Below are 24,671 nucleotides of genomic sequence, written 5' to 3' on the forward strand. Positions count from 1 at the left end.
GCTTGAGATTAGTGTCCTAAAGTACTTGGGAGTGCAGATTGTGAGAGGAGATACAGGAAAAAAATAATAATTTGTAGCTGTGTAAACATGCAACACGTCAGAATCATTTTGGAAATTCCTTTAGTTCCTGTGAATTGGAGCTAAGTAAAAATGGGTTGAACAGCTCTGCATGATAAAACCACAGATTATTTCCTTGGCAGGTGCAGAAGCCAAGAGCTGGCCCCTATTCAGAGCTGTGAGCTTTGCACCAAGTTTATTGTTGAGCTGGTTAGGAGCACCTGGGTTGCAACTGCTCCATTAAAATGGTACTCTGACAAGATCGATTTCCCTTAGAGATAGAACGAAGGTAATCTTGTTATCTTATAGTTCAAACAATTGCTTGTGTTTGAATACAGGAAGTAGTAAGGGGTGTGTGTATTGGGGCATTAATCAGAGTATTTAATAATCCCTAATTTCTTGTCTCAATTGTGATATCCTATGTCTAGTATCTTTAGCTATATCCAGATTATTGCAATTTAGTTGTGCATTCACTCATCTAGCTATGAATTTTCCTTTTTACTGAAAATGTATGTCCGGGAGTGTAACTGATTGCTGTGTGAAGTCATGTAAGCAGAAAAGTTTTCCCTAGTTTATTTGCTGATCAAGACAGAGAAGAAAAGCAGAACTACCTTAAAGGCACTCTGTGATGCCTCTTCAGCATTTTTTTTAAATACTTTAAAGAATCTTCTGTCTTTCTGTATCACTCTCAGAAGGACTGTGTAGTGTTGATTCTCCATCCAGGAAGAGTGACTTTTTTTCTGTCAGATTCAGTGCTGGCTTTGAGAGGTCTGGGATTGTAACATCCCATACTGGGAACTGCCAGGACACTTCCAAGCATGACAGACTTGGAGTTAGTACATAGTTCAGCAAAGTCCTGAACCTCAAGAGACCTCGAGTACAGCTTTTTTGGTGGGGAAGATGTTTAAATGGAAAGGCAGAGGAAAAAAAGACAGGTATTGATTTCAATTTTTTCACAACATGCTCCTAGGATGGAATATGTAAAGTTACTACTCATTCAGAATAATATATTTCTTGTAAGGTTACAATTAGGAAATGCTGAAATTATCTGACTGAAATTGCATTAGGAAACAGGACAGACTGCAGAAAGGGCCAGGTTCTTAATGGCACATACATGTAGCTCTAGAAGTCATCAGTCTTTCTGTTTCCGTAGAATCAGCCATCAAATAGGTGTTAACTTCCCTCTCTCCTGGGCTGTATTTGGGTTTGTGAAAGGATGCATGTCACTCTGTTAGTCCCTGCAGTTAGATTTTTCGATTAAACATGGCACAAATCTGTCTTAATTTTCCTCATTCTGACGTTATCTCCCTGTACTGATAAGCCATTTATGGCCCTTACTTAACATTCATGCCTTAAGTCACTTAGAAATCATATTCAATTAAGCTGTAGCCTTACTTATGTTGACTGAAAGCTATAGTTCTTACGACAGTCATGCAAAGTGCTGTGGATAAAAATACAGTATAATGTGCTGTGTAAGCTGCCAGTTTGCTTGACAACACCTCCTTCTCTGCCAGAGTGACAAAAAAACAGTAAGGGAGCACAGCAGGAACCGGGCTAATAGAAACAAGCATTTCTACTATGCCTGTCATCTAGGGACCTTAATGAACTCCAACAATTAAAACATTAGTTTTGCAACCTCAGTCAAGTGGTTGGTATCTTTCTTTCTTATCTTCCCTCGGTTTGGAAATTTACTGCGCTTCTGCGTTTGGTCATGGTCCCCCAGGCCCTGGTGTGCTCTAAGCCCCTAAAGGCTGCAAGGAGCTCAGGAACTGGTTGGATCTCTCTGCCACCCAGATTCTTCACCTTTCATTCTTTGAGAGCTACATCTTGCAGCCAGGAGTCTCAGCACTAGATTTTTCCATAGCTTAAACGTGTTCTCCAGGTCTCTAGCTATATAAGAGTTAATCGTTTAAGCTCACAAGCTTTGCACAGCATTCTGAAACAACATTGTTCAGTTCTGGTCTCTGGAGACAAAAGCAATAAAAGTTTGCAAGGTCTCTGCTGAAGTTTTTTAACCCTTTATTCTGGTCTGAGGTTAAGCCCTTGTGAGGAGTCTGGGAGGATCCTGCTCCCCTGCAGTTTGTGTCTCATCTCTAGAACTGTGGAGTCTTTCCAGCTTGGGTCACCTTCCCTGACCTTGACTGATCTGGTGCCTGAACAAATCCCTTTCAGGAAAAGCTCTGCCTCTGCCTCTCCTCTTGCATCTGTTTAGACATCTTTCCACTAATAACTTGAGATTTTTTATTTAGTATTTCAGGTCCAGCTCTTCAAACACTTTTCTCCACATGCAGGTAGGAGTAGTAATTCTAGGCAGACTCCCTAGCAGTTGCTGTAATTGCTGGTGGTAAGAAAAAAAAAAAATCGTTAAAGTTATGAACTCTCTTAGTCATTTACCTGGTAGAAAATGAGTTCTGGAGACTGATTAAACAAAGATGGATATACCACAGACACATGTTTCATGATACAGTAGTCTTTGTGGTGCTAATTTAAAAATATTAATCAGAATGTACAGATTGCACTTGAATATATTTCCCCAAATAGTTATATGTCCGTCAGCAAGCTTGCAGAAGGTACCTGTGTTAAGACCACCCTTTTTAATGTAGCTTATCCTGGGACAGAATCACCTTGGGGTGATTATTAGCATGAAGGGAGCAACAAGATAGGAAGTGAGAAATTACACCCTTTTTCCCATGTGAAACTTCAAGGGTATTTTTGGTATGCGAAACAGAATTACGTGTGTGCTCTGAGCAAGTTTTAAATCCTCATAAAGTTCCATACTCTTTGAAAAGGACTATGTGATTATTGGTAATTCCAAGTGGTCAGCACCTCAGTTCTTTCTTCTCCAAAAGCTGGATTATCCTATCCTTATAGAGAGCAGCATATGTGCAAATAAGCCTTGAACATATTGCATATTTTCTCAACCATGTCACCTAATCAGTAGAAATGGTCTCTTAATGCTTGTGTAAAATTAGAATGGGATTCAAGCCTATCTAGGGAAATCTATTTTTCAAATACCTTTGGGAACATGCATTGAAGGAGTTGTATAGATTTTTTTCCACTCCTTGCGTGGTGTTTAAAAGCAATGGAATCGCACAAATAAGGAGAGTAGAGATTTAAACTGTGTTCTAAAAGAAAGCACGTACAGGGAGTCAGACCAAATGAATAATCAGCAAGAGCCATCCTCTTTGGAAAATGGACTGTCATAGTGACTCAAAGGTGAAAGACAGTCTCTCTAACTTACCAGTCTCCTGTTGGCCTCTTAACTTATTGATCTCCTTTTGGTGAGAGCATAGGCAGCTGCTGGAGTCATGGATGGACTGTTTAGAGTTCAGCACTCTAGAAGTCAAGTGATTCAAAGATTTCTTGCAATGGAGATGATAAAAAAAACAAACAAAAAAAAACTAGGCTGGAATTACCAAGGAGTAGACTAAGGAGACACTAGAAAAATGGGATGTAAACCAGCTGTCTCCATAAATAAACAGTTTTGCTTGAAGTTATTTTGCTATTTCTCTCATGCAGTTAAGTCGTCCTGAAGTTGTCCATCTACTAACCTTCTGGGAAAGTCTGTATGCTGGCACTGTCTGAAGAGACTTTTCTCTGGAATAGAAGAAAGAGATCCTGTAATGCCAATTTAGCTGTGGTCAGGGAATCAAACTAAAGCAATTTCAGTGTCATATGTAGACAACCTGTGTAAAAACTTCATATAAGGTGTTGGAAGGACGTTCTTGTAGTTAGTGTTACGCGGGGACTTGTTTGATGCATGCCTAGATCTCGCTAGTTTCCCTGTGGGTTTTCCTTGTGACATTGTAAAAGCTACTTCAAACTTTCTGTAACTATATGATCACTAGCTCTCAAATTTATGAGGTGGAAATGCTTGCTCTTCACCTTCCCCCCCCCCCCCTTTCAATTTGACAGTAAAACTTTCAGGGAAGGAACTACTTGTGTGTTTGCAGCTCCCAGCACATGAAGACCTCAGTCTTAGCTCAGAGCTCTGAGCATCTTTCTGAAAGCAGACATAAAGTAAAAATTGAGCAAAAGCTGAAAAGGGCAAAGAAAGTATGAACAGGAGTTGATCCTAAAATCCTCCTCTGTAAGTAAGTCCATAACCTGGCACTGGTAACCTTAAAATAACTCATGTGCTGTATGTGGCACATGTTGCTCTCTTCAGCCTCTTAATATATTGTTACATTTTCTCTTATTCTTGGCATGTCAGGTCATCTTAAAGGTAGTTTAGTAGCAATAAAATCTCTTATTGCTTGTGGGCTTTTTTGGTTTTATAGTTCTCTTTGAAGCAATTCCCTTATGCACTGAATTCCCTGAAGAGAGGCTCTGTTAGAGGGACTGCAGCCTCTAGTCACCAGGGTATAAATCACAAATGACAAGTATATGAGACATGTCAGCTATCACTCTCTGGTGAGTTTGAAGCAGTAGCCTACTGTGTGTGGAGAATATTGAGATGCTAAGCTCCTCTCTGCCAGGACGTTTGAGGTTTTTCAGAGTTCCTGAAACTTCTCTGATTAGAAGAGTTGTAAAATGGTGTTGATCAGAATCAGAAACTGTAGTTCCAATGACTTTTTTTTTATGCATTCCCAATCGGTTACTCTAGTTTATTAAATACTGCTGGTCACAAAGCAGTTTCTCTTGGATTTTACTAGCACAGAATATGTAGGAGGCTTGTTAGGTACCTGACTTGTGGTTGGATTTGGGCTCCTAGCTGCATTTGGGTATAGGAAATATTATGCGTAGTATTAGGTTTTACAGAGTGCGTTGTGATACTCTTGTCCAGTACTCCTGAGATTGTCTGCAAGTTAAAAAAGGGGAAAACCCAAACTAATACATAGTATCAGGATAAGTGTACCATGCTCTCAGATATGAAGGAGTTTTACTCTGCATCCAAAATTTCTGTCTTGGCTCATTTCTGTCTTAATGAAGCGTACACTACTCTTGTGACTGTTTTGGGGGTTTAGGGGCCAGATGGGCAAATTCAGCAGTACAGTAACTTTGTTACCTGAAAGTGTGTTCATTTTTGCCTAAGCTGGTTTTGCTATCAAGCCTATATCGTAGAACAGCATTTGTGACGTCTACAGTGTGGCAGTAAGGAAACAGAGGAAAAGAAAGAAGGTGAAATCAGACAAAAATGGAAATGACAGTGGCTTGTAAATAGCATAAATACAAAGCACAGGAGTTCAGTACAGTTCAGCTTTAGTGGGATGGGACTCTCTCCTTGCAAACTAATCACATAATCGGATCTTAAAGTTGTTTTACAAAGGCAAGAAATCCTCATTGGTCTGTGAGCTCGTTATTACATTTTTGAGAATGTTGCAGTTACTCAGGAAAGAGTTGCAACTCATTATCTTAGGTTTTTAAATAAAATTTTAGAACAGCAATGCCAGTTATTTGCTGGAGTAACCTTCAGTGAGAATATTCCCGTGTTAAAATTGTGTTTGAAAATAGATCTTAAGATTTTGTGCAGAACTTACAAACCTCAACATAAAATGTATTTATCCATCAAATATTTATTCTCTGTGTGTATTGAATCAGTTTTTCCTCAGTCAGAACCTCTATATCTAGTGTAGCGCTACGCAGGTGACCTGTGTGAGCTTGAACTTTTTCAGTTGTTCAAAGCTATAGCTGTATAACATGAGTACAGATACTAGATCAGCACTCCAGACTCAGCTGTGTGGAAGTAACAAGGGAAAACATGAGCAGAGATTACATGTATGTTTTTAGCAAGCACATTGAGCTGGTCACTGTGGAACATGGTATTGAAAAATACCTAAAATTTAAGCATGGTCATTAAACTGGGACAAGTGCATTACATGTAGCTAGGTTTTCATGGTCTAATTTAGCATGAAATTCTGCTGTGTTTAAAGGTGCATAACAAAAGCCATGCAGCACATGCAAACACCCTTGTAGTTTTCTATTCTTTTGCCTTAGTAGAGCTGCTAGACAGCAATTACAGTGCTAGCTTATATTGGGATAGCAGTTTGCTTTTCGTTTCTCTCTTTGCTACTCATCTCCCCAAATCCTACCATGAAGCTGGGGCTTTATTGTACTGCTAAAGATCTCTCGGTGAGAGAAATAATTTTTTTTTTTCTGCCTTTAACTGATACCCATGGAGCCTGTTGAGAGACTTCAGTTGCATTTGGAACTTTAAGTTTTAAGAGCAGTCAACAAGCTGCCTGGCCTGTTCTGTGCAGAATACCTGCACTGCTGTCTGTACACTTGTCTTGCTGTGCTAACCCGATGTGCTGGAGTAAGTGGAAATGCGTGGTCCTTCTATTCTGTAAGGAATCATTTGAATTTACAGTTCAAACAGCACAAGTTTAGGGAAGTCTCTGAACTTACTTGCTACTATAAACCCCCTGGAACTGGGGTTGAGATGTTTGTCGAGGACTGGAGAGAGAGATAAGCTTGTGCCTTTCTGCCTTCATTAGCCAAAGTAGCGATGTCATCCCCATGAAGAATGTCTCTGGTCTGCTTTCCGTCACTGAGGCAGAGATCCTTAACCCTGCCAAAAAAAAAGACTCTTTACTAAAGACAGATACTCCAGAGGTGTGTCTTATGCACCTGGAATGCTCAAGCTTATTTAAAAGTCTGAAGACTATGGTCCTGCCTATGGACTGAAGATTGATGTCACCAATAATGCTATTCAGTGTCTGCATGGGCAGGGGGAAATCAACAGTACTGTGCAGGGCTGTGCAAGTCAGAAAATGAGCAAGTAGCTTTTTGAACTAGTCCTGGATTGTAAGTGTGTTTTTACAGGAAAAATGGTAACTACCTCAGTGAGCTCTCTCGAAAACCTCTCACAAAAGTCTGAGCTGAGAAGGGAAGTTTAACTGTTCATTAGAAACTCATATCATATTCAGATGTTTGAGCAAGAGTTCGAAGGACTAGAGTCAGTATTGTGAGAAGGTTATTTGCTAATCTTTATAATGAAAATGGTACTACTGAAAACTGCATGATTTGCAACAGGGCTAAAAAAAAATTTGATTCATGCTCTTAATCATGTTGTTTTTCTTCTCAGTTTATTTTTTATGAGAAATGAACAGAATTCTCAGCAAGTCTGTTTCTTTTCCTTCTACCTGTTTGTTTTTTAGGTTTTGAACTTGGCTTTGCTATGGCAAGTCCCAACGCCCTGGTGTGCTGGGAGGCCCAGTTTGGCGACTTTCACAACACAGCCCAGTGTATAATAGACCAGTTCATCAGCTCAGGCCAGGCTAAGTGGGTTCGCCACAATGGGATTGTTCTGCTCTTGCCACATGGGATGGAAGGAATGGTAAGTGTTGCTCACTGGCACCAATGGAAATGTGTAAAACTGTAGCACCTCATTCCCCGTCCCTAAAATCCAAAGGTATCTTGGGAATCTCACAGTGATATTAGGAGAGGGAGGAAATATTATTTAGTGTGTTGGACTGCTTCAGTGCTACAAAAGGGAATGTGTGTGGGCTGGTCAGTGAGAACAAAAGAAAACTGAGAAATGTTTCTGAGCACTTGGCTTTATCTTCTTAGTGGCCTGTGCCACTTTTTCCTTATTAGATGGAAGACTTAATGTGTTGCTGAGTAACTGCATGAGAATGCGGAAAAAAAACCCATTTTTTTCCATGCCTTTTTTTCCCCCATCTCTTTATTTTTTTTTCTTTACCTAAGACACTGCCGCCTTTCCCTAAGAAGCTGGATTCTTGGTGTGCAATAAAAACCAAAAAATGTCAGTGTCTAGCAGTACTTGTTTGGTTTCATTTTGCATGAAACATGTCTGTGTGAACTCTGCACTGAATTTAGTTACAATGAATTGATATGAAACTTTAAAAGTTCTTCAAAAATAATTGACAGTGGGTAACTTTGATATAATAAGAAATTCCTCTTTTCTAGGAAGAAACATCTTTCCGCTAGCTGTTGCCCTCTTCTTTGGTGGCTAGTAGGAGGAACTAGACAATGTCTTGGGGGGAAGGGCATGGAGGGGCTGTGTATGCAACGTTCATGAAGTTCACATCAGCAGTAAAATTATTCTTCAAATCTTTTAAATTATTTTCAAAGGTTACATGAACATCGTGTCATGCTAGGTTGATTTTTTCTCCTTTTCAAATTCACTGACAGGCATGAAGTGATGCATGTATGTTTCTAGTCTTCTCTTAAGAAAAGCATAATATGTGCCATAGTGGCAATCTCCATCTCTATAAATGCTAAAGACCCTTTTACTGCAAACCGGTAGTCATTACCATTCTTCCAAACAATTTAGTTTATTTCCATTCAGTTATAATCCTGTTCTGATATACTGATATGCATTCGTATCTTATGAATGGCTTTCCATACCCTTTTCTGTGTAAAGAATAAAGGGTCTGGTGCTGTTCACAAAAGTTTTGATAAATTAATTTTTCTTTAGGTAAGGACTGCAGGGCTGGACTCCAAATGAATCCTGAGTGATAGCCTGAATGTGCTCTCAGGAGGAAGTGTGGCCCTCTGTGAGGAAGCGCTCACATGAAGGGAGCTAGATCTCTGCTATTTGTAATCCTGTTAATCTTTCTTTTCTCTTAGCCATTTGGCAGCTAGGATTTGCCCAGATGTTCTGAAACATGCTTATTTTGCTACTGGTGTCAGGTGTTTTCTGAATATTTAAGAATCCCACACGGCTGTTGAAATCCATTATCTTCCCGGAGGAGCTTTCCATTACAGGAGAGTTATTTTCTCTGACTGCAGCATTGGGGACAGAATGATTTGGGGAAGGATTTGTAATGGGATATGGATCTTTTCACCTCTAGGTCATGCATTTGCAGGCAGGTTGGCTGTGATTGAAAGACTCTGCTGCCTTATGGCTCCTTGGTGACTCATTTGAAAGTAGCTAATGGATTCAGTATAGGTCTCACTGGATAGGTGGTCGCAATCGAAATAAACCCTACACCATCCCACACAGCAGTCACTGGCAGTCTGACTGGCAGTGTCAGCAGAGAAATCAAAGATGGATGTGGACACTGAGGCCTTGGACTGAGGTTGTTGCTGGGGCAACATGCGTGTGTATGTTAGGGAAGCCTCTGTGTCTCTTGTAACCGTGTGCTAGCGACATCTGTTTCCAGCCTATTGCATTCAGTATGCTTGTGGAGTGCTGTATGTGTTTTATCTCTGTGTGAAGATTGTGCTTGGGGTAGGGTTTGGTTTACAGCAAATAGATGCATACAGAAGCACTATTGCAATATTAGACTCCTGCTGTGCACCAGTTTCACTTGGCTTTGCCTCTTTCTTCCAAGTCCCTACTCACTTATGACCAGAGTATTTGGCACCTTAAAAGTGGAGATAGGCTTTGAGAATGAGAGAAGCAAAACTTCTTTATAAACGTCTTTAACTTAAGAGCTGTGGAGAGATTTGAGAGGGGGGAGACAACAGATTCTGTTACATTCCTTATTCCTGATGTTGCCTCTGCCCAGCATGTGTGTTTTGTTAGTATAAAATGGGGCTAACAGTGTGCGTTAGAAGAAATTGCTTTGGGAGCTGCTAGCGAGAAAGAGGACTTGAGTGTTCAGTACTTTGACAGAATGTAAAATCCCTCTTGAGGAGACAGTAATTAATCCTGGGCTAGTTAGCAGATAATGTTTACATGCATTTTGATCCATTTCAGCAGAAGTATTCATTTAGGGCATTTTGTCCTGTGTTGAACAGTGAGCTATTGTAGGAGAGAGATCCCGAGTCCACATGTGTTGCTAATAAAGCACAGGGAATCAGCAATTAAATAGTGGTTGCTCCTGTTCAGCATGCAAGTGTAGTCTGCTGCTGAGAAGTGTGGGGCACTGCAGTACACTGAGAAGCACATAATATTTGCCCTCCTGACATTCCCCCTCCTCCTTTTGGCCCTGCATTAGCAAGGTCGTTCTTGTGTCCACATGAACCTACTGGCCTTTCACTGGTCTTCGCTGTGCAGATATACTGAGACAGGCCAGAAATTACTTGCAACTGATAAATGCATTGAAGCTCCATGTGAAAACTAATCTTCTCCTGTGAAAACAGCCCATAGAAGGAAGACCAAGAATGTCAGTCCTGTGGCAGGTCCTCTTCTCTCTGTGCTGCAACATTTCATGGTTTTGGCTGGGGGACTGAGTGTGCTGCCTGGTGCAGAGCTGCAAGGGTGACAGGGAGTACTTAAGCAGTGAGTGACCTAGGCTGATGTCTAACTGCTGTTTTGGCTTTTTAATATTTTAAATGATATGATTACCAGGGTCCAGAGCATTCATCGGCGAGGCCTGAGAGGTTTCTGCAGATGAGCAATGATGATTCTGATGCTTATCCAGTAAGTAGGATTTGTCAAGGGCCGTGTCCTTTTTCCTGCTCTTTGCTTGTTGGAGATTTATTTTAACGTGGGTTTTGTTGGCTTTATCATCTGAGAAATCAGTTTATTGCCACAAGTAGCATTCAGTTATTTTCCATGAAAGAAAAAATTCAAGTTTTTTCTTTTCTTTTTTCTTTTTTAATCCTTTTAGCTAGGTATGGTGGGTTTAGATTTAGCTTCAAGAGCTGGTATAACATTAACTTGGTCCTAGTAAAAATAATCAAAGTATGCAGCTGTGCCACTTCATTTCAAAGCGGAGGCCATGTGCAATCAGTCTCTGGGAGCATGATCTCTTTATGGCTGTTCCTCAGGGCCAGTGATTTTGCCTGGTTATATTGCTGTGCATATTACAAATTGGTATCTCTAAAGGAAGCTAAGTGAAATCACACCTGGCTTTTGCAGTGGAGCTCAGTTGTACTGGTGAGAGCACGAAAGTGAGGACAATGTATAAAAATTCTACTTCCACAAAAAGTATAAGAGAATCATCCCCAAATTCCCTAATAAACTTAGTCTAATTTCTAAATTTGGTTCAGCTAAGAACTTCAGAGACTGATCAGTCACATCTACAGAAAAAGTACAAAGCTCTACAGGATATTGGGCAACAGAACATGCCCTTCCCTACTGCAGCGTTTGTGTTAATTTAGTTCTAATAAATGCTATTATGTAGAAATTGAAATTCCCATCAATTAAACAAAAAAGAAAAAGTGTATTTCAGTTTTGGATCTGTTACCACTGGGGTAAGGATGGTTTCAGAGCCATGCTCTTTCTCACCTAAAAGTGATTTTTTTCTGTGCACTGGCAGCATAAAGCTCCGTTTGACTGACTATGCTTAAGCACTGTCAGTTGCACATAATAAGCAAGTGCAAATTTTATCATAGTAGCTGAGAGCTCAAATGATGGACCAGGACATCATTGTTTTAGATGCTGTACCAGTCTGTGGTGAGATTATTGTATCTATGCATGCCTATGTCCACCTATGTATTATTTATATAAAAAAATTATAAAATACATAAATATAAAACAGATATATATATTATATAAAAGAGTAGAAGAGGACAGGACACCTACAAAAAAAGGGAGAGGTAGAGAGAGTTAACTGTACACACAAAAAAATGAATTGTAACTTTAAGATCCTTTCAAAGGGGTTCCATTTTGTGTCTTCCACCTATTGAAGCCTGCTGAAATTAATGGGAGCTTTTTTCCTTTATTTGCATACACTTCTGGGAAGAGGTAGAAACAGAGGAGAACTGTTTGTAGGGATGCTTCCCTAGCTAATAATATAATCTCAGTAGAAATCTGCTAATTAAGTTTTTGAGGAAGGGCGTTGCTAAGAGTCAGAAATAGAAGGATGGCTTTCAAGCCTTTTTTCTGATTTCCCCCCCCCCCCCCCGATATTTTTCTTATGCCTTTAATGTTTCTCTCAGGAGTTCACTGAACAGTTTGAAGTTTCCCAGCTGTATGAATGCAACTGGATTGTGGTGAATTGTTCAACTCCAGCCAATTACTTTCACGTCCTCAGAAGACAGATCTTGCTGCCATTCAGAAAACCGGTACAGTTACTGTAATAGACTTGAATATTCTAGGTATATTAACTCATCCCTTACATTAAAAAGGGATCTTTGTTTGTATATGACATACTGCTGAATAAAAAAATGAATCCTTGGTGAAAAACCTTAAATGGGCATAGGTTAAAGGTGGCTGATTTGATGAAATGAAACTCAGCTCTCACTTACCAGAATTCTACAGCTTGGTTTTCAGCTTTCCTTCCTTCTAGCTATGCAGACCGCCAGGTCAGCTTGTCAAGATACAGTGTCGCTAATACATTGTATACATATAATCTATATGCTTAACTGCTAGAACTTAAAAAATGTGTACGTATTTGCATAAGAAGTGACTGCTGCGTTTGAATCAGGCTCTTTGGGTCTGGACTCTGATGCTGGCTTCACTCCAGTGCCAGACTCTTCCCCTCTCCTCTACAGAGATGTTCTCTGATAGTATGAAGAATTCATTAGTGCAAGTTAGTTTATCCTAGTTTAAACATGAACTATATAGCGTAAGACATGGACATTTTTATGACTACATTAAGGCATTTGCTGTGACTGTAGTGGTGGCTAACTTCCAAGTGAAATTTGGAAACTCAGCCTGGGTTTCCCTTGAGTGCAAACACTTCCAGTCAGTCTCTTGTTGGCAGAGCTGACCAAAGTGCTCCATTGGTTTTAGACATTCATCCTTTCTAGATCGTGTTTAAAGCTAAACTTCGATGCTGTTGCAATTGATTCTCTCCCTTCCTCTCACCTTCCTTTCAAAAGCAATTGCCTTGAATTCTTTCAGAGACTAGCCAACTTCTAACACAGATGCTAAAACGCACAAATATTTTTGAGTAAGCTCCGTATTTACCTTTGAAGCTCTTTAGCTTCTTTATAATTTAAAGACTAAGATAGAGCTGTTGAATGTTTTACTGGTTCAAAGGCTGTGATTTTATTTTGTTCTGGAAGGGAATTATAAGCAATTGTAGTTGAGAACATTTAGAGTTTTGATTATCTAAATCTTTTGAATAATTTTGAAACTTCTTAAGCTTTCAAAAAATGCAAAATTAATTTACTGTGTCTAAGTTATTCACATTGAATTGATCTATGGCATATTTAGTGTCTGTTTTTTGTATGAACAGTGTTGTAAATATTGCATATAATAATGTAGATGAAGCAGCTCCTGAGCGTTGGAAAAATTTGTGTCTTACAGCTGATTATCTTGACGCCCAAGTCACTGTTGAGGCATCCAGAAGCTAAATCCAGTTTTGATGAAATGGTATCTGGTAGGTTGACTTAAAGTATTATGGACAGATAATCAGCTATGCAAAGTCACATGTCAGATTGTAAATGTGAAAAGAGAATCTATTCTCGAGAGTCTGTGTCTTCCTTTGGCTTAATTTTTGTGGAGCTGTTGTGAAGAGATATGACATGGACTTTGGATGAAGAGTGAGTCTGCATTCAAGTAAGAATTTTTAATTTTAACTGACTTACCGCCTAACCAACCATTAATCTTAAAGGCAGTGGAAAGTACATTTTCCTCTCTGCAGGGGTGTTCCCCTCAATAGGCTGTTAGGTCCCTCCTCTCTTTTTCCCTCCACTAAAAAATTTAATTGTTCTTTGTACTGCCCCCCATAGACAGGAGAGACAGATTGCAACTGCACTATGCCCATTCTGAAGAATGATGGGCCCATTTCTTCTTGCTGTACTCGTTTCTGGAGCTGCCACATCATACTAGTAGTCTAAAGCAAGATCAGTGAACCTGCTTTGCACTAGCACCCATGGCTGCTGTCGGCGTGCTGTTAGCACCAAGAGACAATGTAGCAACTGCCAGTGCAATACCGAAAAACCCCCAGATGGATTGGCCTTGCTATGCACTGGTTGGAACATATCGAGTGGCACAGAAGTAGTGTGGGGAAATGTAGTAAGTGAATATAGCAGTTCGCACCACTAAGAGGGGAGAGAGAGTGAGTGTGCATGTATGTGTATGGTGGTTCAAGTTCTAGCTGATATCCAGACTGCTGTCAGGATAGAATAACTGCTTAGATTTTTCTTTTTTATTCCTTTTTTTCTTTAAAGCATATTAACATTTCTAAACATCCTTAAATGTTGCAGTATCTCCTTTTTGTAGGTGAGTCCAGCTTTCTTTTCAGGCAGAGAATGTTGCTGGGTTTGACTTCTGGTTTTAAAAGCTTATAGAATTATTAGATTAGAAAACATGATTACAATGTGTGTGCGTGTGATCACATGATTGCAATTACATTTCTTTGCATTAGAAAGAATGATTGCAGATTAGAAGTTCTGTAAGGATTGTGAGGTGTCCTTTTGATTAAGTCTTGGGGTGCCCTTCTACTTCAGGCTAACTCTCGGTAGCAGCCAAAACTCTTAATTGACACCTAATTTTGATTTACTTTCATGTTTCTGCTGAAGATGACAGCAAGTGAAGTATTGCTGACTCTCAGCTGACTCTGCTCTGTTTTTAACTGAAAGCTGAGAAGGAGGGGGAGACTGACTCCAGCTGACCCAATAAAACACAGATTCAGTCTTCTTTAATGATAAATTCTGCTGTTGAGTGAGATGGGATAATTCTGACATAAATCAGTTCCTCTTTCATACATTTGTGCTGCTGTTTTTCTCCCTCCAAGAAAAATGATTCAAACAGGAGCTTATTCTCCTGGTAAGTGGGTGTGCTGATTCAGACTGGGAGGTCATGCCGCTGTCTGCAACTTTGCAGTTGGTTGATGTGGGAATAGTTCTAATCAATCACAGAAAGGAGCAATGGAAAGAATCTTTTAGACCATCAAGTCCCTTCTCCTGCCAGTGCAAGATTACTGCCTTTCATACATTCCAGTTTTATGTATCCCAAGCAAGTTGTTCTCCTGGGAGATGATATCACAGGGGAAAAGATATCTAGCAGTCAGGATATGCAACTGAAACTGTATCCCATCACTCATACATGTGGCTTAGTACTATGCTAATTCTTCCTTTGGCTAATTCCATTTTAGCTCTCGGAGGTTTGAAGCCCATAAGTATATAGTAGTAATGTGTGTGCTTGTGTAAATATTTTTGCAGTTACCAGATCTGGTTACATTAAGGTTCTTGCTGCCAACTGCTCTGTAATGCTTTTACCAAGAACATGTGCTATGCTATGTTTTTTTATCACATTTCATATAGAAAATATTCTAAAACTTTCTAAAAATATGTAATGTACATGGTTGAGATCATCTTGGAAAGAAGAAACTATTTCTGGTGTATCTCTGAAAAAGACTGTCAGCAAGGGTGAGTGTCACGCTACGAAAGTTTGATAGTAATGACTGAGACAGTAATATAATAAAAAACTGTGTTTACTTCCTCACGCAAGCTCTTAGATTAGTAACATCCATTAAAGTAATGCGATTACTAACTTAGAAAGGATAGCCCGAAAAAGGATAGCCCGAAATCGTTGATTATTGATTCAAAAGGATAACCTGAAATCATCGATTACTGGTTTAGAAAGGATAACCCGAAATAGTCAGCTACTGTGCTAGTAACTGAAAGCACTGCTTATCCCTACTTGAAAGCTTTCTTGTTCACTCTCTTAGCGAGAGGGCCCTCAACCTTGAGGAGTTACTACTGGCAAGCCTTTGGTTCACTCTCTTAACGAGAGGGCTCTCAACCTCATGAGGAGTTACCTTAACCCAGCATCCCAGGAAAAGGGGGGGGGGGGGAAATACTCACGGTCCAGCTGGAGAGGATGGTCAGGTCATGTTCCCGTCCCTGCTCACTCTCCTGCTCGGTGACCCTTTTTTATACCTGGCTGGGATTCTGGGCAAATGTCATCCATGCTGATTCATGCATAGTTGCATGTTCGTAGAGCCGCTTCTCATTGGCCTTTTTTTTGCTTTATTATTCATTTCCCGCCCCTTCCTGATATGCTAATTAGGAGGGGATGTGCGAGATAATATTAAAATATTAAATATTAAAATAATGAGCTGAAGGTTATCATGGATCAGAGTTAAGTTCTGTGATCGTGGTCTTTTGCTCCTTGCGAAACAGGGAGGTGGACTGCAATGTCTTCACATCGCTTCCTCCTTTGCCTCGTTTGTCTTGCCACCATCTTTGTGTAGACATCTTGACCCGACCACACTCATTACTCAGTCCCTAACTTCTCTAATTTTGTTAATTTGTGGACTCATAATAATAATTTTGAGACAGTCTTTAGTATCCAAGTCTCCTTTTTTATACAGCTGGGACTCTGGGCAAATACTGTTTTCGCTGATTTCTGCGAGTTTCTTGCCAACAGGGCTGTTTGTCTGTTCGGAAGGACCCTGCTAGCAAGGCAAGACCACAACACCTCCTTATCGCTTCCTCCCTCCCTGCAGGTCCATGCAGACTCCTTAGTTGGCAGACTTTTTCAGTCCTGTTAACCCTTCACTTGCTCGACAGTGAGCTATCATATCAATTAAAAATTAGAGGTATAAAGCACAACATAAAACTAAAAAAGAATTCTCTCTCAATATGTTTCTCCCTATTAAGTGTAGAAGAGTAGTTTACTGAAAATCTTTTCACTTCTTGAAACTAAACTGCTGAAGTTTGCTTCAGCAGAATTGCTGGTCTGAAAAGTAGTAGAGTAGAGTAGTAGAGAGGCAGCAAAGCCCTGTGACCATTGCACCCAGCTGATTGCTCAGAAAATGACTGTTTCTTGGGGCTGCTTTATTACAGAGTCAGTTCAATTGAGAGCACTCTTCTAATTTTTGCTCTGACTAGGTACCACTTTCCAACGTGTGATTCCTGAGAATGGGCTGGCAGCTCATACGCCGCATGAGGTCAGGCGAGTGATTTTCTGTACGGGGAAAGTGTACTACGATCTTGTGAAAGAAAGAAAGAGTCAAGACTTGGAGAAACAAGTGGCTATAACTAGATTGGAACAGGTGAGCTCCCGAATCCTCAGAAAAACAGGGTCTTTGGGAAGACTTTCAGCAGGGGGGTGTTATGCTTTTAAATATGTGAGGAAATGATAATGATACTTAGCATTTTTATAACATTTTGATCTTACAAGAGACTATCTAAACCTCATAGTCTTGTGGAGTAGGAACACATCAGTGATATACTGGACAGTGACACTCAAAGCTTGATGACTTGCACAGAACAATATAAAAAACTGAAGGTTATAATTTGATGGCATCTTAAATTTGTACCTCTAGTTTGCTAGGTTTAAATGTTGTGAATAGTACCCTTGGAACTATGTTACCATTCAATAATTCTACCCAAGCAAATGGACTTGAATTGTGCCAGCTACTTTACCAGAAAATTGTAGAAATGCAGAGATGTGGACTATGACCACTTCCCTACATACTTGTGTTGATATAAAACATGTGTGTTTCATAACTTGATGGTCATTTCTGACACTGTGAAAATGATTAAAGAAATACGAGTCACTTTAAGAACAAATAGCAATTATATTAGTTTGATACTAAATGGTTAATTACAATGGCTGTGTATAACACCCGATAGGTTAAAAGCCTTTCCTACCAGGGACTAACACCGCATAAGAGAAAGCTTTGCCAATTATTACCTCTTTCCAGATCTCACCGTTCCCCTTTGACCTGCTGAAAGAAGAGCTTGAGAAGTATCCAGGGGCTGATCTAGTTTGGTGTCAGGAGGAACACAAGAACAGTGGATATTATGATTATGTCAAACCTCGTTTCCGCACTATTGTGAACCACACTCGACCTATATGGTATCAGACTTTAAACAATTGCTTTATCTCCTGGGATAATTTTTTTGCCAGGTTTTTGATTTGAGGATGTTATTCATGGGGAAGTCAAGTTCCTCACAAATCAAAAGCTTTGAGTTTGATTTCTTAGGGGAATGAGAGAAAAGTCTATGCAACTTTTTCTTAAATACACAATGTGTATCTTGCTCCTTCTTGCAGTTCTGAAAAAAAAAAATCAATAGTAACTAGCTCTGTATTTATTGCCACTTAATACGGTGCTTGGCCCACCTGGATTTTTATCTCTTTTTGTCTAAGATTGTCTTTTCTAAAAATTTCACTCCAAATTTTAGGTTTCTGGAGAAAATAGCGGTTGTAAAAGCTCGGTCCAGTCAGATAGCTCTGCACTTATTTTAGATGACTGGCTCCTGAGTCAGCATGTGCAGCTGTTGGAGGAACGAGAGTCTCTATCACCAAGAGCAGCTTATCTAAGGATGAGACGCTGTAGCTGGTGACTCTGGGAGGGATGAGGGAGAAGATGCAGCTCAGAACTGAAGGGAGGGGGAAAGAGGTGGAGACTGACCAGAAGGTATATCTGATGGCACAACTTCAATTTGATTTATTTTTATGTCAGAAGGTTGATGATTAAATGTCTGATTCTACCAAGCTGACTTGAATGCACTTAGCAGCATGTTCCCCTGCTTGTCAGTGTCAAAATTGTCTCTCTTCTCACCTGTCTGCCCAATTTGTCACAAAGGTATGTTGGCCGAGAGCCTGCTGCTGCTGCCGCCACAGGCAACAAGAACACTCATCTGGTGTCGCTCAGAAGATTCTTGGATACAGCTTTCAACCTGGAGGCCTTTGAGGGAAAGACATTCTAACTGCAGGGCACCAGCTCATTTCCATCTAGTAGCGTTATATATTGCTGCATCTGAAAGAGGAAATAAGATTGAATGGAAAAATACTGGAAAATTTTGTATTTTTTGCTTTGAGTTTAAAGGATCCACCAGCTGACTTCATTACTCTGCATCCTGTTCCCCAGTTTCTTTAAAAAAAAAAAAAAAACAAAGGGGGGGAGGGGAGAGGAAACAGTCCTACTTATCTTCCGCTGTTTTTTGTCACTTGTCTATTTAGATCCAGTGCTCTCTGGGACAAGGAGTGTCTCCTATCTCTGGATCCAGTGTCTGTGGGCACTGTCTAATTACTGTAAGCAAGCAGAGCAGGCATGGACAACATGATGCAATTATGCAGATCGCTGAAAAAGAAGAGGGTGAGTTTGGGAGCCACTAAGGAAACAGGATGCGTTTATCGTTCTAGGGAAAAATGGTTGACAGTTATTTCTGGATGTGTTGGAGAGGAGTAATGAAGCCAAAAAGTAAAGGGTGCTACCATCAAGCTGATAGATGACTTCGGAGAAATGTACTGGCTGTCAAGATTGAAAAGAGGTGGCAAGGTGGCCTGGTGATGTGAGAAAAGAGGTTGGAAATAAGGAGTTACATTACAAAGTCAGTAGTCTATGGGTGATAGCAAAAGCAGTGTGAACCACTTATGTATAAGGTGGAGGAGGGTGAAGGAGGGAGAAACAGAAAGGGACCAAGAAAAGAACTGTAGGGGATGGATAGCTGAGGAAGGAAGAAGTCTGCACAAGGCCACAGCTCGCAGCAGTGAGTAATCAGCAGGAGAGTGCAGCAGCAAAGTGCTGGACAAATGACTTCAAAAGGAAGAAGATGACAGTACTAGCTGCTCCCATTCTCTGGGCTGCCTGATTTGATGTACTGTGCTATGTAGAGAACTGTGGGGGTCCTCCTGTGGACATCATCTCTTTTGGATGGACTCTTCTTCCCTTCCCCAGACTACAGGAAGCTGCTTTCCTTTGACCAGGTAGCACCTGTACAAAGGTTGTGTCTTGATGGAAAATCTGTGTTTGCTCAGCAAGTGGTGGGCTCTCTCCTTTGTCCAGTGCTAATTGCTGCCTCAAATCTCCCTGCTGATATTAATTCAGCTCTGAAGTGGCAATTCCTGGTTTAATTGCCCTTTTTTATTTTAAGAGGAAAGTGGGCAGGCAGCAGTTGCTGATTGACCAAAGGCACGTGCTGTGTTTTTTGTACAAGTAGTAATTGATTTTTTTTTTCCTTTGTTTTTACCTGTCTATTAGGATACCAATTGCCATATACTTTTCAGTAGGGAGATAAAAGTGAACTGCTTCTAAGAACTGGCTCTGTGTAAAACAGTCAATGCGTGGCAGGTCCATGAGCTGTGACTGGGAACAGCAGGGGGTTGTTTCTCTTCTAGGGAGATAGTGGTTGCTTGGCTTCGTTGGAGGTACAGTGTAGTAGGGTGGCCTCAGAGCGCTTTGACGGCACTCTGTCTGCAGTGCTAGAAGGCAGGTAGGCACAGCTTTCCTTTCCCCTCCTAATATAAGAATTAATGTTGTCAGAAGTCCGGTTCCCTCTGCTCCAGGAGCACTTGGATCTGGGTGAACCTTGTGACTGTAGGTTTCTGCAACGCTCTAGACTGTCTAGTAGGAAGAGACATTTTCCTTTCTGCTGGCCAGCAGAAGGAACTGCACATTTAACAGAACAAGTGGTGGAGTAGGAAGCAGAGGAATGGCTGTGCCTGTATCCAAGTAGGAAACGGTAATGCCCTCCCAAGGGCCCTGTTCTGCTGTGGTGTCTGGAGGGCTATGAGAGATCAGGAGAGCTGCCGCTTTGGTACACCGAGGTAAGTGGCTAGAAAACACAAGGATGAGATTTCACCCCCATCCCCAATTCCCTGTTCTGTGTGCTCTTGGGACATTCTTAAGTTCTTGGCGGTAAGCTTTGCCCTCCTGTTGCTATTGCTATTTTGGTTGCGATATAAGAAGGTTTGACGATTTGTCTGATTCAGAGAGTCTGGTGATGCTGAAAAGCTTCTTGTCTTATCAAAATGAAAAGCTTTATTAAAACCTTTCAACTATGATCAAGCAGGATAGTAGTAGTACAAGCAGGATACCAAAAAGGGGTGTGTGTCTCATGCTGTCCCTTCATTTGGCCTGGAGACAGCATGATGGTAAAAAATCCTTTTGTCAGAGCAGAAAATGGATGTGGCAAGGTACTTACCATGGGCTCCAGAGCCAAACTTAGCCTGATGTTTGTGAACCTCTGTAGCATCCTTTCAAATTAGGCTGGTTGCCTTGGGCTTTTTCTCTCATTGAAACATTTAAATTAATTCAGTCTTTTGAAACCTAATGAACTTAAAGTACTGCAGTTGACAGCAGCAAAGATTGTCTCCTGTCCATTTCTATAGCTCAAAACATTAAGCTGATAGGCATTAACTGTCACCCAAAGTATTTTAATGCTTTTATGAATGCATGTTTCTGTGGCAAGAATGTGTGCAGCTAAATATTGCTGGCACCATTTATTGTATTCTCTGCTTGCATAAGGCAGGTCAGTGCTGCATGAAATATGATAAATGCACTTATCCCACAGTATGTGTGGAGGTAGAAAACAACAACAAAAGAAATAGAAATATAAGTGGTAAATGGCAGGTTTCCATTTTCATTGTGTAAAATAGAATGTGGCATAACAGTTGCATAAAAATTCCATCAAAGAATGTAAAAAAAATAAAATAAAAATACATAAGAACTAAATTCCCTGTTATGGCTGTTTTTTTTTTTTTTTGACAGTTTCTCCTTCGAGTGTTGGCATTAGTATCCCACTCATAAGAATGCTAGGGCAGCTCATTTTTCTGCTCGTTGTTTGTTTCCTCAGTAGTGGCTTACTTAAATTTAGTAGCAAAGAGGAAAACAAAGCATTTGGACTAGAAAAAGGTGATTATTCCAAACCATTGAGTTAAAAGGAGTAATAAAGGAATTGGGGTTATATTAGACTATTTCATTTTATCCTAATTTTTTAAAAGTAATTAAGTGAACACATCTCTTTCAAACAGATTTTTTTTAAAATGTCGGAGTCAGATATCTAAGAGGTTCATTTCTCTAAGCATGTTGGCTCAACTTATGTTTCAATTGAATTGCTTTTCCTGTTGCCTGCACTATGGACAGTAAATGTTCAGAAGCCATTAAAACATCATAAGTTGCTAAATGCACAAATTATACTTATTTATAGAATTCTTCTGCTTCCCTTTAATATGGCCCTTGGAATAAAAAAAAAGTTTAAAGAAAATTTTTGAATAGGTGCATTATCAACAATGAATGCAAGTTCTGTAATGGCATCTTTAAACTGGGTTAAGAATATCTCTCTGATCTCACAGAAGACAAATATTGTCGTAGAACTAACTGACATAAATGCTTTTTACATACTAAACAGCAATCCTTTAATCTTTGTGCAATGTTTGAAAAGGACTGAAATACTAAATAGGCCTCCTCTGCAAATAGTCTACACTGAAATTCAAACCATAGCTTTGTAACTTGGAAGGAAGAATAGAGTCAGCATGATACAAGAATCAATTGGCTTCATCGTATTTGCAGGTGAGGTATCACATGATGCATGTCCACAACGGCAGACAAATTGCTCGAACAACTTCTGTCACAAAATTATTTTTGTTTCCCAGTAGTTATCTGATGAAATGCCCTAGCAGCAGGGGTGTTTGAAAACCTCTGCTCTGCCTTTGCTACAGTTGGAATCACACGTCTGCTCTAGCAGAGGAGAAACGATCTCTGGAGCTGGAACTGCTCTGCTTGTTCTAGGAGGTAAAAATAAGCATCTGAGACTAGACAAGAACAGGAGTGCGAGTTGGTTGTTTGAACTGAGTAGACGAAAGTGGTGCCTTTTTGATTTTTGGTGGGTGTGTGTATGTGAGAGAGGGAGAGAACCCTTTGCCTAGACTCACTCTCTCTCTGGCTGCTCTCTTAAGAGTTCTGGTAGCTCTTAACATGATACACAAACAGCAGACCAGTTGCCTGGGGTACAAAGCGGGGAGTAACCACCACTGCTGCTAAAAATAACAAATGTTTGGGAACCTCTGCTCTGGCTACACACGCGCACGCACTCACACGTGCACACACTGCCTTTCCTCACATTAATTCATTTGATTTGCTGTTAACTTTACAGAAATTGTCAGACTTGTTCCTTGATCTAGCTTTTTGTGGCACATAGGACTAGAATGTTGTTTAAAACAAAATACAAAATACATGGGCACTCAAAAATCATGTAGAACCTGAAAATCCCTAAAAGCAGATACAAATTTGGTGTAAAGGTAGCAGGTCTGGTCAAAGATGAAAAATCTGCTACTGTATGTTGGTTCAGCAAATTCAGTATGTTTTAATTTTGCAGGTCAGCACTGGGCCTATCGGGGCCTTGCTGGGCTAACGAGTTCCCAGAACAGGTGACCTGTTAATTACTGCTGACGGGGGCAGCCAGGCAAACCCTGGCTGTTGCTAGCTGCTCAAAGCCCAGACAGGCTGCAGTCCAGCCCTGGCTGGCCTGTCTCTATCTCCTTTGCATCTGTATCCTAAGTTCTTTACTTTTTTCTCCAGAATGGAGGGCCATGGCTGGTCCCTGAATGCCCGTGGTGGGCCAGGGGGTCCCTGCGCAGACCCTTGCCGCCCCATGGGGCATTGCCCACCATTTCCACTGTGGAAAGGACAAGAGTTAAGGAGTTACACTGCAGAAAGGAGGCTGAGGATGGCTGCTGGGAAAGGCTCTCCGGCTGGAGCAGGAGGTGGAGGAGCCTGCAGGCTCCCTGTGCTCGTGCTTTCTGCGGGCAGGTAAGAGACCAGCCGGTGGGAATTGGTTAGGCGTTTCTCCTCCCACCCTCAGGGTGGAGCGGCTGTCATCCTCTGGGTTATCATCAGAGCTTCCATGGACTTGAAGGTCTAGAGAAAAACACAGTAAATGACAGACAGATTTCTGATGCAAACAGCTGGCAAAGCTATCAAGGCAACGTGCATTAATATGATGGCTAAATTTAGCCTCTGGTATTCCTGAGGCCAAAATGCACCAGACGCTTCAAATAAAAAGTAAGAGCATCTTGTGACCACAACAATCCTGCAAAGAAAGCTGTTTCAATGGGGGTCTATTCACTGGTGTGTAGCTGGTTGCTCTCCTTGCTCTAATCTCTTGGTTTCTGATTGCTGCAGGCACAGGCTGGAGAAGCTTGCTTCAGTGCACTGGCTTCTCAGTATGTAAAATACTGCTATTTGCAGTGTGAGCACACTGAGGCTTGTTTGGGAAAGGTGAGGAAACCTCCGGATGAAAGATGGTAGAGAAATGTGTGTTTTCTTTAAAAAGAAGAAGGTCCATTGTCTTTCCACGGGTGGAGGCGAAGAATGACCTGCCTCTGCCGGGCTCTGGTGATGATCCCCGGCAGGCCTTGCCTGCCAGGAGGCACAGGCACTGGACGTTGCTCTTCCTGCTCTTCCATGTTCTGCAGGCAGGATTGCAGCACTTGGAGCTATGATCACTACCTTTCCTAGAGCCTTTCTGTGTTCATGGAAAAAATAGACCATACCACATCCAAAGATCTCTGCAGATGAGGCTAATTTTGCGTATATCTTTTTGCCGCTGTCCCTGCATAGTAAAGGTCGCTGAGTAGAATTATTACAGTGTAGAGCTTTAAATGACAAAGCCAAAAGCATTCAAGATTTCTATTCACTTTAATCAAAAAGTCTTGGGTATTTTTTGTTCCCTTTGGTCATTTAGTAGCTTTGTAAAGTCCAGTTGTGTAGCAGCAGGAGTCCTTGATGGACTCTACTGATGAAGCAATGATTATTGAAAGCTTTTCTTCAGGCTTATGCAGACCAAGAACAGAGATTATGTGTTTACGTTTTCTTAATCATCAGTGTAAGATATTAGCAAACTGCATACAGACTGAAATAGAAATTCAATATATTTGCAAGAAGGAGATGGGGGAACATTGCCCATTCCGTAATTCTTGCTTTTTCTTACTGGTCAAACCATTTCTGATTTTAAATACTTCTTAACTGTAATTTCGGATTGTGCATTAATTTTTCTTAATGCCATTATTTAAAATTTGGCCTATTGTCTAAAAAAGAATAAAAGAACAAGAGAAAAAATGATGCAGGAAACAAAAATGTTTGAGATTTATTAGCTTTGATTGAAAATGTTTCACAGATTTCTCCAAA

The 24,671-nt window shown here is 40.6% G+C and overlaps 1 protein-coding gene across 1 annotated transcript in view; it reads left to right on the plus strand.

The window, feature by feature from the left end:
• The window catches only part of OGDHL (oxoglutarate dehydrogenase L), a 59,609-nt gene extending 40,997 nt beyond the window's left edge, over positions 1 to 18,612 (plus strand). The window contains exons 17-23 of the mRNA XM_013961480.2: positions 7,158 to 7,336; positions 10,262 to 10,333; positions 11,797 to 11,922; positions 13,112 to 13,184; positions 16,645 to 16,808; positions 17,463 to 17,617; positions 18,348 to 18,612. Of these exons, the coding sequence (XP_013816934.1) occupies positions 7,158 to 7,336; positions 10,262 to 10,333; positions 11,797 to 11,922; positions 13,112 to 13,184; positions 16,645 to 16,808; positions 17,463 to 17,617; positions 18,348 to 18,471 (893 nt within the window). The 3' untranslated portion in view covers positions 18,472 to 18,612. The remainder of the gene's footprint in view (positions 1 to 7,157; positions 7,337 to 10,261; positions 10,334 to 11,796; positions 11,923 to 13,111; positions 13,185 to 16,644; positions 16,809 to 17,462; positions 17,618 to 18,347) is intronic.
• Positions 18,613 to 24,671: the final 6,059 nt, after the last annotated feature.

This window comes from Apteryx mantelli, chromosome 7 (assembly GCF_036417845.1).
Source record: "Apteryx mantelli isolate bAptMan1 chromosome 7, bAptMan1.hap1, whole genome shotgun sequence".
Taxonomy (NCBI): Eukaryota; Metazoa; Chordata; class Aves; order Apterygiformes; family Apterygidae; genus Apteryx; species Apteryx mantelli.